Source organism: Plecotus auritus (genome assembly GCF_963455305.1).
Source record: "Plecotus auritus genome assembly, chromosome: 7".
Classification (NCBI taxonomy): domain Eukaryota; kingdom Metazoa; phylum Chordata; class Mammalia; order Chiroptera; family Vespertilionidae; genus Plecotus; species Plecotus auritus.
Genome location: NC_137774.1, coordinates 75,752,311 through 75,768,369, shown reverse-complemented (window position 1 = coordinate 75,768,369; position 16,059 = coordinate 75,752,311). Strand labels below are relative to the sequence as shown.

Here is a 16,059-nt window from a genome sequence, read left to right as displayed (position 1 = left end):
CCCTCCATGAGGATGGGCACCTTTGCTTACTGAGAACGCCTGGGAGAACAGTTGGCACCAAGCAGGAGTTCAATAAACATGGAGCGAATGAATGAACAGGTGAATGGATATTGATTTCAATGTATGTTCATATCATATACAAAAATCATATCAAAGATGTGATCCTGCAACTATGTATTTATATGTGTTGGTTTGAGCAAATCTACTTTTAAGTTCAAAATATAAGTTGATCTGAAACTATTAAGTAGATATCAACTGGGATGATGAGTGAATTGGTAAAAATTAGGAAGGGGATGCTCGAATGCCTGGAATTTCAGAATCAGTGTACCCCATTCATTGTTTTCAAAGTAAAAGGCCTGTTGCAGAAAGACCCTGGTGAGGCTTCCACAGAGGATACCAATGGGACTTTAGGTGCTCCACGTCAGGGTCTTCCTAAGGCTCCCATCAAAACCCTCCGCCCACCTCTCACCCCCAAACTTGTTTCCAAAGGCCCCTGGGTTTCTCCACAGCTCGGGGGTGGCCTTCTCTCACTTGTTCATCCATTTCCATCTTTTCATGTTCCCACTCTGACCCCAGAGGATAGCAGACGCCATCCCGGGTACCCCCGCTTAACACGTGACCCAACTCCGCCGCTCCCTGTGCCCTGCGCCTCTCACCCTCTTTTGCACATAAGGCCCGTATACTCCCCTTCCCTGTTCTTAGGACAACTCTCTCAACTCTTCACGTGCCAAATGCTCCCTTTTCCTCGGATCAGAAAATTCATCACCTCCTCAGTGAGACCCACACCGACCCATCAACAACCACCAACAGCCCCCTGACCCTTTCTCCCACCGCCCTGTTTATTTCCTGCACAGCACTCTCCCCAATCTGAAAACACCTTCCTAATTCACTCACGTTTGCATCCTCTATTCTTCTTTTACTGCAGTACCAGCTCCATGGTGGCAGGCACCTCTCCTAATTGATTTGCTGCAATATTCTCAATGCCCGGAGACAGGGTTTTGCATGCCCAAAGAAAGAAGGAATAAATGATTGAAGGCATCTTCACATGAATCTGTAAAAATGGGTGGCGATCACAGCTTCCCTTGCTTCTAAGGTTCTAGAAAGTTCTAATGTATTCATTCATTCATGCCTTACATTTTTTTGAGCAACTACTACGTATTAGACTTTATTCTAGGAATCATGGGTAGAGTAACAGACAGAATAAAGAAATCTCTGACATCACGTTGCATATAGGCTGGTCAGAAAAAGCATCGCAAAAGTGCTCTGCAACTGCCTGCTGCCTAACACATACAAGAAATGCAACTGAAGAGAGGGATGGAAAGTGAGACCCTCAGCAATGGAAAGCAGTCCTGTTGCTCTTTTTCAGCCAGCATCAACCCATCAGGGTCACCATATGTCAGGGTCAGAAATAGCACCAAGACCCCTTTTCCCCATATGCTTTCAGTTGCCAGAAAGTTTCAATCACATACGCTTTTTACTAACCCCAACCAGGGGGTGCATTTGGGGGTCCGTCAGAAAGCCTCTCTGTCACAGTGTCTCTGCAGGAGCAGCCCTGCAGGTTCGCTGCTCATTTCCCCAGCTCGCCAGCATTCAGCGTGTTGAAGGTCCCGGGCCAGGGCCCTCCTGAGCTATTGTGCCTGAGATCTGACCTCATTTGACACAGCCCCTCTCAATGGGACCAGCCACATCATGCAGACAGCCACAGGCCACTGCTCAGCCCTGCAAAGTTCTCTGGGGCAGCTCCCGGAAAGAGGAAACTTTATTGATGAATGGAACTTTCTCTGCTTCTCTTAATTGAATTAAACAGCGCACTGGGACACCTCTCCCCGTCCATTAGAAAGGTCTCTGCAGATGGGGCAATTACGCCTACACTTTGTCAGCTCTGCCTCATTCACAGGATGACATCTCCTGCATCGCCCAGCCCCCGGTAGGCGCAGACGCACAGACCTGATTTTGTTTACAATACTGCAATTCCTCCTCCAGAAGACTGTTATTTGCCTGACAAACTACACTGCTTTTACCCGGCCAGTATGGATAAACAAGCATTACGTCTCCCCTTGGGGCAGAGAGCCTGGTTAAATGAATCAGAAAACCCAAAAAAGATTGCCTACCCCCAGTCCATCAGCTACCGGACAATTGCTCAAGGGCCAGCTGTAAGGAAAGCAGATGGGACGTGATCTCTAATAGCGCGGGATTTCTCCACTCCCCAAAAGGCAAGGCGGCCCTTGCACGTTCTGACACGAACCCCCCATCAATGGCAGGTAGAACAGCCGAATGGTGCAGGACTCTGTTGGTCTCTGGACTAACAGATGTTTACAATTCAATAATCTTAAGGTAGCCCTGGACAGGTGGCTCAGTCGGTTGAGCAACATCCCATGCACCAAAGGGTTGTGGGTTCGATTCTAGTCAGGGCACATTCCCGAGTTTTGGGTTTGGTCCCTGGTTGGGATGCATACAGGAGGCAATCGATTGATGTTTCTCTCATATCGATGTTTTTTTTTTTGTTTTTGTTTTTTTCTCTCTCTCTTCCTCCCTCCCTTTCTAAAAATATTCTTGGGTGAGGATTAAAAAAAAAACAATAATTAATCTTAAGGCAGAGGCAACCCAAGTGACCCTGAAGTCAATAGCTACTCCCCTTCCATAGGGTCCTGAAATGGGAGAAACACAAGGGACCCCCCCACCCACCTGAGATATGGGCCTTGTCTGGCCAAGAAAAGCCCAGCAATCCATGCCTTCTTCCCTTGAATTGAACAAATCAGAGCAACCAGGACGACTGGTTAATTAACCAACTTACATCACAGTATCTCTCTAGAGACAGTGGGACCCTGTTCTATCAGACAGTCACCCAGGCCTGGGATGGGCTCATTCCGACCACTTACACTCCTTAAACAATTCAGACATGAAGATAATCTATTCTAATTCTTTTCTGTGTTATTGACACCATTGACTACCCCCAATCCACAGCACAATTTAATAAATCAACATGGGATTAAGCCAAGAAGAAAGAAGGTGATAAAATGCCATTGGGTCCCCTATAAATCATCACACTGAGCAGCACAAGGTAAGTAACTGGAAGGAGAATTGAACTTGTCTATGCAGCCATAATTGTTATGGCCCACTGAATGTTTCCCAAATTTATGCCCCCGGCGGGTGCATGGGGGTGCTCCCCTCCCACCCCCTCCTGTGCGAGCCGACCCTCCCAGGGACTCTGTACCCAGCACCACTTTCTAATTAAAGACAGCAAGGGCTGGTATGCAAGTTTCAGTTCAATTGCTTTCGATCTGAAGATGTCCACAGTGAGCAATGGCTTCATTTACCAGGAATTACCCTTTGTACAAACCACTTCACTATTTAAAACAAACCACATGGATCATCATTAAGTGGGAAAAATTACCAATCTTCCGATATCGACAGTGGCATGGCCCACTTTGGAGCCCCCTCCTCCCCCTTTTAATGTGGATTTTAAGCTTTTGACTTGTTTTTAAATTCAGGCTGATAAAAAGGTTCTGGGTGAATAGGATCTGACAGGCGAGAAGCTTCCTGAGAAGGGTACTGGGGGACACGTGGGGTCTAGGAACTGGGGAAACTGAGTGACTATGCTACTTCTGCTCTTCCAGAGGGTTAGACGCCAGTGTGAATCGAAGCTCAGGGAAACCTGACAAGATGGGTGCTTCGGAAAACAGGCCTCATCTGCTCTGTCCAGAGCCTCACCATGACTGTCCACGCAGTAGATGCTCTTCCGTGTGCTCACTGTGACGTAGGACATGTGTCAAGCATCTCTAGACTTTTGTGTCTGTGTGTGTGCATGTGTGTGGGGGGTGGTTATTTTCTATTTTTCTCTATGAGAAAAACAAAACGTATTTTCTTTTGAATCCACTCATTGCAAAGCCACCAATTTGGAATTTGTGTTCAGAATTTCCCCTCAAAACAAAAATGTTTGCATGGGTATCTGCTTTGGAACTCTGGGGAGAGTCTGGGGACAGGTAGGTTTGAACTTGACCTGAGAAGAAGATTCCCCAGCAAAGAAGACACAGGTAAACCTCTGCAGTGTGTTATGAATAGCAGCTGAAGCAGGACTTGCCCTGGACAGCAAGATGGAAGCCCGCTGCTCCGATGCTCACCTGTCCCTTGCATCTTAGAATGATCTACAAGATACATGCTATATACAAGGGGATATCGATGTGTGCATGCACATATGTGTACATATGCATGTGATGACATCATTGGGCTTGGTATCGAGGTGCCAAAAGGACTATACAACTTTATACCACCTTGCAATTCCAAACTGTAGCAATATCTTCAAAGTCAGAAAGAAGCAGCAAGAGAAAATAAAATATTTATAACTGTAGTAAAATACCTATCTAAGGGAGAGTTACTGGGACATAAATGCATGAAATGGATGAAGTCAAATAATTTAAATGCCCAGGTTGGTCTGAACAGATAAGTTCTTTGTAGCAAAAGGGTTATGCTGTTTTCACCTGGTCATGAGGAGGAGACCTGGGTGCTGAGGGATCCCAATTGATTTTTTGTTTTGTTTTATGAGTTGTCTTAGGAACAAATCTGGGAGGCTCTAGAAAGAGAGGCTGGATGTCAGAGCTGAGGCAAAGAAAGCAAATGATGAAGTAATTTTCCTTAGATATCGGATGAGAAAGAAGCACCATCTGAAACTTCATTCCAGGAAATTATATTTCACTGAAGACTCGGTGGCCCCGATCAGAGTTTGCGATTTTATAACACAGAACAATGAAGGCTCCAAAATAAGGCAGCGGTGTCTTAATCGTGCTCTTACATAATTGGTGATCAGAATGACAGACACCCCTGGAATATCTTCATTGGTAAATAATAATAAAGTAAAAGGCTTTCAATAAAGGCGTCATTTATCACGGATTGCTGCCCGGGTCACCCATTTGATCAACTTGCTCTGAGAGTACAGATCATCAAAATGAAATGAAGAGACAATAACAGCTAAAGATCCATAGTAGACAGAAAAGAGAGTGGCCATGTGTAGATAGAAGACGTGCAGATTGCATCAGTAAGTGGTTTCTGGTGATTGAAAGGAACTGTTTCATACCCTTCATCGGCCCGTGGTCTGGGTTGCTAAATAAAAGCAAGGGCAGGAGACTTCCATGCGAACTGTGAGGACAGCAATGGCTGGAAGAGGTGGCCCATAGGTATGGCTCTCCCGTCCTGAGGGTGCACTCTTAGCAAGGGTGGGAGGCGCAGATAGGAAACCTGATTCTCAACGAGGCAGGCGGACATCGATGTCTGCTTGTACTGTACTTCAGGCATTTAGTAAAACTCAGAAAACATGCATACACACACACACACACACCGCATTCTGACACTGTGTGTGTCACAGCATCAGCTTATCAGCACTTCCACTCCCAGCATTATGTGCTCTTTCAAGAGGGAGGTGAGTGCCATGGCACATTTCAAAGCCCACCTCTGTCTGTCTGTCCTCATAGGGGACCGCGATGCTGATTTAGTCACTTCTAAATATTTGCTATGGCTGCCAACATTCCCTGGGAGCCTCCCCTTGCCAGAGCAGCAGTATTTCCCCCAGGAAGAGACTGCCTGGCAGATGCTGGGAGCCTGCGTTTACCCTGTACGCTCGTCCTTTTCATGGCAAGAATAACCTCCCGCTCAAAGTCACTCTCTTCTTTCCCAAGTTGTGCCTAAATGGGCAAACCAATGTAACAATCCAGGAGGAAGAAAGATCGATTTATTAAAAAAGAATAATGCACAAGGAAACTGTGAGAGCACTGAATAGCTATAGCATTCGACTTGCTAGGTAACGCTATTCAAATTGATTAATAGATACCATGAAAGAAGTGAATATAGGAGGCAGAAGATCAACTCGTATTAATAATTAGATTCAATTCAACTTAGGCTGAGCATCTGTAGAAATGCTCATTAGGATACTCTTCTAGTGAGTAATTGGTCTTAAACACACACACACACACACACACACACACACACAAACACCCCCCCCCCCAAAGATACAGAAATGGTAGGAGCAGATGAATGATATAACATGTTACCAACAGGCTTTTCATAAATGTTCCCTGGCACAATTTTCTTCATGAGAAATGGAATAACATAATATTTAAAAAGAGAAACCGATGTCTTCTCAAGATATTAAAACCATACGAAAAGGCTGTTTCCCAAAAGACGTGTGATAGAAACTACGCCTTAAAAAAATATTTTCTGGAAGTAACCAACTTGATCACAAATGACCCAAATGTTCCAAACAGAACCTTGCCATTTTATGGCTACATCTATTCCTGCAACAGACTGACACTGAGGGTCTTTGGAGAAGGAGGCCCCGTCTGCGCACTGGTAAAGGAAGTTTAGTAGACCGCAACCACACATGGCTAACAAATGGTACTCCTGAGGGGAGTCCATCGAAAAATAGATGAAATAACTACAATCACGGTTAACTCTTCATGTAGCAGCTTGGGACAGGGAAAAGGATTCCCATCTGCATGACAAAACCCTTCTCACCCCACCAGCCATCTCCACAGCCCTGCCCAGTGAGAGAAAGCCAGGCTTGTCACCAGCCCCCCAAGGCACTATTGAGCTGTTCCCCAAACCCAGGAAACCAACTTAGGCAGCAGCTCTACTAGTAAAAAAAAAAAAAAAAAAAAAAAAAAAAAAAAAAAAAAAAAGGAAGGAGAGACAGAGAAGGTCCAGAGGAAACACCCAGAGAAGGAGAGGAACACAATGCAAGATTCTGAAATGTACACAGAATGGAAAATAAACACAAAATCCCATGGCAAGACCATTAAGGGAGAGTGGAGGAGGAAAAAATAAAAAGCCTTCACACAGAGCAACAAAGACTGCATCCTACACAGCTCGCCTTCATCCCAGCACTAGCCAGGGAGTTTGGAGGCAGATTTTGGGGCTGCCACGCTCCAGAAACCCAAAGGCTCTGATTCCAAAAGCAACTGAATACAGCACTACCCAGACAAACTTAAGAAAATAAAAACACTGAGCATACACACACATGCATAGATTTTTTTTTTTTGCACTCTCTAGTAAAGCTGCTGAATTAAAACTCCAAGCACTCAAATGCCCCCACAAAGATCCAAACTCAGATCGGAGGGGCTAGCCTGGGGTCACCCTCCCACACCAGCACGAGAAGAATGCGAGCAGAAGGCAGTTTGCAATTTTAAACTCCCGTTACCCAAGCCTGGAAGCAGGCGTTCAAAGTGTGCACAGAGGGGCAAACACAGCTGGGCGCGGGCTATCGGGGTCCTCGGAGAATGAGGGGTTCCCACGCAGCCCTCCCATCCAAAGGCGCGCACCAGCCAGCCCCCTCCCCATCCGCTCCAAGGTACCAAAGCTCAGCCCAGCGACGCGGGGACCCAGTCCAGGAGCCCTGGCAGCAGCCTCGGAGGGAAGCCGCGCGCCTTACCTGCTGTAAGTACATAAAAGTCAAGGCACACGAGAGCTGGGGACACATGCCCACGCTGGGGAGCGCCACGCAGGTGGCCCCCGTCAGAGGATGCTGCATTTCGTCTCTCTGGCGCCCGCGGAGCAGGAGTGGGGACGCTCGCATGCAATCGCGCCGCTGCTCTTTGCCTGGACGCTACAATTTTCTTTTTCTTTTTTTAATTTTGCTGATTATCTAAGTCAAACCCGGGTGGCTGCTCTCTCCTTCTCTCTCTCTTTCTCCCTGTCTCTCTCGCCCTCCCCCCGCCGCACCCCGCGCGTCCCTCCTCCCTCGCTTTCTGTCTTCCCCTCGGGTTTGCTAGATCCCAGCGTCCGTCAGCCTGCCTCCAGCTAAGACACTTGAGAGGGTCACGAAACTATTTTGCTTCCTTTGGGGCTGTATCTTGTGTGTGTGTGCGGGCGTGTGCGTGTGGTTGTTGGGCCTGCTTGCTGATGCCCCCCAAAGTGTCAGGTGCCCCCGCCGCCCCCGCCCCCCGCGAAGAAAGCAAGAAAGAGCAAAAAGGCAACTTCTGTGAAAAATAGAGGGGGTGCCTGCCCTCCTGTAGATGCTGAGTGTGTGTGGGGGGGGGAGGGGGGTAGAGCTAAGGGCGAAAGAGCCAGAGAGGGGGAGAGGGGAAGGAGAGAGAGAGAGAGAGAGAGAGAGAGAGAGAGAGAGAGAGAGAGAGAGAGAGAGAGAGAGAGAGATTTGACTCACAACAAGGCTCACTCCGTTGTTCCTGATGCTCTTGCCTCCTCATTTGTCAAATGGGTCCAGGGAAGGGTTGGGATGTGTGTGTGTGTGTGTGTGTGTTTCCCTCCCCTTTGCTTTTTTTTTTTTTTTTTCAAACGACTCACCAAAATTCAAATGGTGTCTGCTAAAAATCTCCGCGGGGCAGGCGAGGCAGCGAGGAGCGCCCTACATCACCAGCGCCTAGGGAGCTGGACAATTCCTGCGCTCGCCCAACTGGGACCCGGTCAGATATGTGGTGGCGGTTCCTGCGCCCCACTCCTTGGCAAATAAACACGAAAATGGGATTCTCTCTCCGAAAGTGCTGGGATGATGCTAGGGGCTGGGGGTAGGGGGAGCCAGGGCTGCTGGCACCCCAGGCAGGGCAGTTTCTGCCCCCCCTCCCCGGAAGGGCTGCTGAGGTGGGGAGGCACCCCAGGCGCGTGGGGCGCAGCTTTCCCTGGGCGCCTCGCGGCGGCTGGGCAGCCAGCAGCCAGCACAGCAGCCAGCACTCCGAGCAGCCCCGAGCCAGCCGCGGAGTGGGAGAAGCCGCCCTGCCTGGCATGGGAATAAATGAAGCCTGTTGGGCTAAGTAACACGCCACATGCCAGCCCCAGGCAAAGGCGAGGGGGGCTCCTTCCCAGAGAATCCCCGCTCTTCTCCAATTATAAATGCGCAGGGTGGGAAGCCCACGTCTGATAAGAGATTACCAGCGGGCACATGACAATGGTTTATTTATTTTATTTTTTTCTTGCCTGATCAGCCCTCCTTGGCCAAATTAGCATTCTGCCCATGCGAGAGGGGTCTCTCCCTCCCCTTTATTTTAAGAAGTAATAATTATGCATTACTAGATCCTGTTAGTCTTTATGCCATAAAACAGGATGTGATCTGCAAATCAAAAGAAAATGTTAAGACTCTAACAAGTCCTTGGTCCTCCCCGGAAAAAAGCACGCTCTTAAATTCCTCATCAGGGATAACATTGTATTTTGTGATAGAGATTTTGACCCAGTGACTGGGTTTTCCTTTTGTTTTTCGGAGCAAGAGGCTGTGGGAACAGCATCTGTTTGGGTGGATGGGCTTCCTGTAAGACACCTCCTGCCTTCAGACTCCTCGCTGCTGCCCAGCAGGGCAGAGGTGCCTGCAAGTGCTGGGCATCCTCAGGAAGGGCCTGAGGGCAGGGCCCGGGGGACTGGAACCAACCGGGGACCAGGGGCATCCCAGCAGACCCCTCCCCGAGGCTCACAGGGACACTCTCAGCCGAATGACAGCTCCTGAACGGAGCCATCAGCTCACAAGGCACAGCTCACTTTGCAGGCTAATCAAAATGCTTTCTGGAGAAAAGCAAATTAATGATACCACAGCTCCATTTTTGTTGTTCTGTTTTGAAATGCCATCAATAACTATAAAGTCTTCCCTCTGCCAAACACTAGGCCCCAAGCAGGCTGTTTCTTTCTATTCCTCACCTTCCAACCCCCTGTGACTCACACATCCCATCAATTTAGAGGGAATACAGTCGCATGTTTAAGCCTAAGCGAATTGATACGGGCGATTAGGGGAGTACAGGCTATTGTTTTATATGTGTGTGCTGTTGTGTTGTGTTTTGGTTTTTTTTTGGGGGGGGGGGGGGTGGCAGCAGTGGCTAGCTGGAAAAATCATGGCTGTATATATGTTGTCTCAGAAATCATATTTACCAGACAAGGTCTGATTTACAGTTAAAATGTTTCCCTCTTTTCTAGATTCTTTTTTTTTTCTTACTTTTTGCCTGTCTTTCAGTTGTTTTAAATTTCACAATTCACAAAATCCAAAGAAAAGCCACTCCACAAAACACAGATGGAATAAAGGGTCAAAGATCCCCAGTCCTGACTCCCCTCCTCCCATTCTTCCCACTGCCTCCAGCAATGTGCTGTCCCAACAGGGGTTCCCCCCCCCCCCCTCCCCGTGCTTTCCTTCATTTGCTTTCTCCCTGGCACTGGAAAAGCCTGCAAATGCCCCCAAAAGAGGGCAGAATTTCCCCTTCAGCTCATTTTCATAAGAAGCACGATAAATAATACATGGCACTTTAATAAGACCTTATCTGAATGGTTTAATGAAAAACAAATACATTATGTAAGGAACCAATAACTGCTCTCGGCTGCCCTGAGCCAGGCCTGGTTTTCCTGTCCCTTTTCTCCCTAAAGTTGAAAGCCCTCCGTGGTGATTGGATTCCTGTGGACCCATTTTGCAATCATGCCTCAGACCTCTGCTTAAACTTAGTTCCTCGCAGTCAGGCGCATCGGAGGTCTGCAAAGTGAGACAATGGGACCCAGACCTTCAAAATGCATCTCCAAATGATTCTGTGGACAACCACACCCCCACGTCCCCACACAAGCACAGTAAGGCACAGAGATGAGTACACACCCCATCCACAAGGGACCCGCTTACAGGATCGGGGAGGAAGGAGTTTGCAGTGGTGAGCATCAGCACACGCTCATCAGGAGCCGAGCCGGATGACCCCTGATCAAGTGGTGACACCATATTTGCCATTGCTCTCTCGATGACAAACCTCCGCCAGCCTTTCAGGCAGCACTGAAGATGCTGAATTTGAACCCCAGCTCAACAGAGACTGAGAAAGAGCCACATAATGCTACTAGCTCCCAAACAAGTCCCCTATCAATAAATATGAGACCTGGGGGTTACTCTTCCCTCTCCGCAAAGAACCCCTGGGCACCCGGCATCACTTGGGTGTGCATATCGCAGTTCAAGGGCCACCCTCTGCCTTTCGGCTGCAAGGACCCTTAGTTGAATGGTTGTACGTACACCTTAGGGAGCAGAAAGAGAGCTGGGAAACCTGCAAGGAGCAAGGCCACCTACCTCCAGGGGATGCTTCCTCAGGCAGCAGGCAAACGCTCCCATTTTAATTCTATCCACACAACAGTGTTTGTAACTTTTCCTTCACTCACATTTGCCAGCTGTTTAAAGGAGTATAGGTAATTGTGTGTTTTTTCTCTTTCATAATTCCGTATGTTAATGTCCTAAGGCTGTCTAAAAAGCCAGCCTTTAGCCTAAGGAAGATCTTCAATGGGAGCTCCCATGCCTCAGAGCAAGACAAACTCCAGTTAGACAGAAGAAAGAACTTCCTGGTCTTAAATATAATTATCCAAACTGGGGTTAGCTCCTGACAATGTCAAGGGGTGGCTTAGATGATAGTCTTCCTTCCAGATTGTGACATAGGCCGCCACATAGTCTCAACCTTCAGTAAACTGAGACTGAAAGTATCAGTAGAAAATGTTATTATTTATTGTCTCTATCACAAGCAAATGTTATTATTTATTGTCTCTATCACAAGCACTTGGAGTCACCAACTTGTTGAAATATTGCAACTACATATCGTTAGTGTGGATTACGCTCCAGGCACTGTTCTGGTCCCTGGGGCTATAGCCATGGGGGAAGGCAAAGACCCTGAGATCATAGAGTTTACCATCTAAGGGGGGCAGGGAGGCACAGAAAAGAAACAATTAAGATAAGAAAAAATAAAGTGTAGAGCATATAAAAGTGATGAGTGATGTGGAAGAAATCAAAGAAGGAGGGGATCAGGGGGTCAGGGATCCCTGGGATTAGAAGGCTGGCAGGGTGCAGTCGCGCTGTGGGAAGAGTGTGCTTGCTCTGCAAATACAGCTTCAGCTTCCGAAAAGCCTCTGTACCCTGCCCCCTCCGATCTGGTTGCCAAGCCCCAGATTTGTCTATTAGGTCAGTTCTGGAGCTCTCCTGGGTCAGTCTACTGAGAGTGCTGGTAGGAGTTTGGCACTTCTAATGACTAAAATTTCAAAACATCCTCAGCTGCAGGTTTAACTGCTCCAAGTACAGGATTCAATACACTCTCTGACATACAGTAGGCACTGAGATAATACTAAATTGGTGGATGGACGGATGAATACAATAGGAATTTGAACGGAATGACAATGACTTATTGTTACTTCTTTCTGCTCAAGAAATCTAACAATTCTGAGATTTTCATTAAAAAAAATTATTTTCTCTCTGTATGTTAAGCTGGCCCCTTGGCCTCTAGAGTGAGGTCTCAGCTCCAGGTGGTCCCTCTGAGCAACCCTGCAGAATCTCCATTTCTCAGGCACAGTTTTCCTGGCAGAGACATGCTCACTCCAAGGCCCAGAGTCGGAGGCCGAGAATTCGGCTGCTCTCAGAGGCGCACCGTGTTCCTCTTTCTGAGCAAAGAGCTGTGGCTCAGGCAGCACCAGTTCCATAGGTTCAGAGACGATTGCTTTGCCTATGATGACAGGATTGAGGCTGCACATCAGAGGTTACTTCTGTGTAAAGGACCCTCCAACACCACTAGCTCTCTGGAGTCGGTGTCCATGAAAATGAGACCAAGACGAAAAGAACAGAAACATAAGTACAAGGCATGCCCCATTCACAACTAACCCTCACTGCAAAAGCTCTTTTCAAAATTATGTTGGTTGTTGAGAACAATGACACAGTGGTTGCAGCCCTGCAATCTTTTCTCCACAAGAATGGCATCAATGAATAAATAAAATCAACAAATTAAGCAAATAAGAATGCCTACCAGTATATCTAGCATTGATGTGGCGGAGAAATGGGTGATCTCAAATGCAGACAACGAGAGTCACAAGGGGAAAGCTCTGATGGTTTGGCACCCACTTTCAACCTAATTATTACAGTTCTAAGTATCTGTCCTGCAGAAAACCTGAGATGGGCACAGAACTCCGTGGACCGGGAGAGTCCTTCCAGCTTTGCTTGTGAAAGCAGTAGGGCAATAGCAAAACCCATCCTGGCACAGATATACAATGCGGCTGTTAGGGAGCATGAGGGGTGTCCATGTGTCCTCCTTTGGAAACACATCTCTGGGAAAGATCTATAATGTTTCAGAGCATCCCTAATAAAACTCCATATGTGAAAACCAAACAAAACCAACCCGGAACAACAAAAGCTCCAATCTTGTGTGTGTGTGCGTGCACATACATGCATATACACATACACAAGGAAAACAGTGCCCAAATGCCCATGGTGGAGGTATTCCAGCCCTACAGAAACACAAAACTTGGGTTTATATCCAAGATTTGCTAGTTGTAAGATTTGTGAATGTGAGCATGTGAATTAACTCTGAGCCTCAGTTTTCTAATCTGTAAAATGGAGCTGATTATAGCTCCCTCACAGAATTGCAATCATTCTCAGAGGATTATTTTTCCTTCATTCAAGAACTATTGCAAAAGTGTTTAAAAACAATAGAAGGGTTGCATGAAATTAATGACTTTTTTTGGCCAAGTTAGTATATTCACACACACACACACACCATCTGCTATCATTATCATTTTGCAACAGAAAGAGCATTTTGTACCAAAAAGTAAGAAGGACGTAATCTCAAAATAAAGGACAGCCCTTCGAATTGATTAAATTTAGGTCTATTAAAATTGTAACGAAATTGCCCTTACTTTTCTCATTTAGCTGCAGTCTGTTAAAAATGTCATTATAGAATCAGATGAATCGATGGATCAGCATTTGGGACACATCGAGATGATGTATATAAAGTGCTCCTTAGCATGGGCGCTGGCACACCAAGAATCAGCAAGACAGGCCAACTGTCCAGGGTGCTTGAAACCCACGAACACTTAGGCTCATTAGGCCGGAATGACTACCCTCTGCACCCCACAGGCTCACTACACCAAAACTAACCCAACACTTTTCTAATTTCTAGCGACCTAAACCACTCAGTGCACGCTTTTCACCTGGGAGAAGCTAAGTAAAGGCCAGATGAATTGAATTTGTGGTATCACCAGAGTTTATTCATTTTCCTCAATTTCCACAATGCAGCCCTGCTCATTCAAAACCACCTGACACCTGATGACCGTGATGGAGGGGTTGGGAACTCTTCCTGGTTCCTGTGAGGGCAGGAAGCACACTGTGGAGTGGGGACCACTTCTGTTGGAATCTTGGAGCTTTGGTGTGAAGGCTATGCTTCATACTTCCACAGCTGCTATTGAATGTCTATGGGGTTATAAGCTCATCAAGGCCCATTTCCAATCTCTCTAAGAGGAAATCATTATAATTTTGCCTTCCAAAAATTAAGTTGTTAAAAGCTAAAATAAGGTGATACATGCAAATTCTGAGCTGGGTGCCTGTTATCTAGTAACAATTCAATGTATGTGTATTAGCAACTTTTATTATGAATGATTTTTATTCTTAGTCCCTGACCAGTTAATAACATAGACCTTCCTCTTGTTTAAACATGTCATTGTATTTTCTAAAGAGGACATGAACATGACCAACAAAAACAATATGTTTATGGAACAATGAACTCCAAATGCAATGTTCAGGGGGGATTTTTTCAAGTGATGTGGCATTTAGACGAAAATGTGTAGACATCACCTTTCTGCCACAGTCTTTTGAGTACACACAATTTATTTAATCCTGCTAATGGACCAAATGAACAAAAACTCTCACATTAGTCCTTGTCAACTAAATTCTTCCCAGCCGGATCTCACAAAATGTCAGGTCAAATGCTTTACTACTTTTTGGAGACTGACGAGGGCAACACATGTAAAGAGATTCCTTCTGGCCAGCATGGTAATTCTCACACACACACACACACACACACACACACACACACACACACACATCCTATATAATAAAAGGCTAATATGCAAATCGACCAAACAGTGGAACGACTGGTCACTATGATGCACACTGACCACCAGGGGTAGACACTCAACACAGAAGCTGTCCGCTGTCCCCTGGTGGTCAGTGTGTCCCACAGGGAGAGCACCAGAAGCCGGGCTCACAGCTGGCAAGCCTCTGAGGCAGTGCTAAGGACCCCTCGTGGGATGTCCCTGAGGGGTCCCTGACTGTGAGAGGGCACAGGCTGGGCTGAGGGACACCTGCCTCCCTCCTCCAGTGCACAAATGTCATGCACCGGGCCTCTAGTATATTCCTATTCACACAACCCTCTAAGGTAGGTTTTAATAGCCCCAATTTACAGAAGAAGAAACTGAGGCTGCAAGAAGTATACTTTTTGTTTTCCTAATAAGAGGTAGCAACAGTGCTTTTGATCAGGTCTGTGGGACAGAAGAACCGGGGAGTATTCTCCCCCTCACCATGCACCGCCAGCTGCAGCAGAGGCTGATTACAGCATCATCATCATCACGTTATTCATCACTTGCAATATCTAAACCTAGTAGGCACCTCTCTGAAGCATTGCTCTCTGTCAATTTGGCTGCACAATATCCTTTTCTTAGGAATCTGTTCCTGACCCTGGTCACCTCATTTTATGTATGAAATTTTCCTAGCTTTCCAATCCCTGCTTCCTTATGGAAGGTCTAAGTCTCACACTATCCAGTCTACCTGAAGCTCTTCTGAAGTAAAGACCCTGCCTCTATTCTCATGTTAACACCTTGCTATCAACACCCCCCCCCAATAAAAGCGACAAGTTATAGAGGCAATGTTCTATCAGACCTGTCAACAGAGATCCAAGACATGCCAGGCAGAACCTCAAATTCTAACACACCCAGAGTAAGCAGAGAACTTAGGTTCCCAGAGGAGCTCTGCTGAAACAATAGGTTGCAGGAGGTGATGGTGAGGGAGAGTGCAGGGTTTGGCACTTGAGAGGGTGCGAGTGTGTTTCCAGTGCAGAGGACAGAATGTTAGAGCGTGGGACAAGGGACAGTAGGTGGCAGAGACAAAAACAGCTAAGTGGTGATTTCTCCGAATGAACAAGTAAGTGGGTGGGGAGGTCTACTTTGGGAAGCCTCCACACGCCACCCACTCTGTGTTGCGACTTTCTGGGACTTGAGCAAATCTGAAGGCAAACAAAGTCTGCAGAAGATTCTATTTTTCCTCTGTAACAAGCCTGGCTGAGGGTTCTCTGACCCCATAAATGCTCAGAAATATTT

General features: G+C 46.8%; 1 protein-coding gene across 38 annotated transcripts in view; it reads right to left on the bottom strand.

Annotated features, from left to right (window-relative positions):
• The window catches only part of RBFOX1 (RNA binding fox-1 homolog 1), a 2,122,525-nt gene that overhangs the window by 372,866 nt on the left and 1,733,600 nt on the right, over positions 1-16,059 (bottom strand). For 3 of the 38 annotated variants that reach the window (XM_080678203.1, XM_080678212.1, XM_080678200.1), the window contains exon 1: positions 7,418-7,708. The exons of 28 other annotated variants lie outside the window; for them this stretch is intronic. In XM_080678203.1, the coding sequence (XP_080534329.1) occupies positions 7,418-7,561 (144 nt within the window). In that variant the 5' untranslated portion in view covers positions 7,562-7,708. Of the gene's footprint in view, positions 1-7,417; positions 7,880-8,289; positions 8,628-16,059 lie in introns of those variants that run through there. 7 more of the 38 variants (XM_080678219.1, XM_080678205.1, XM_080678237.1 and 4 more) reach the window with 6 other exon arrangements.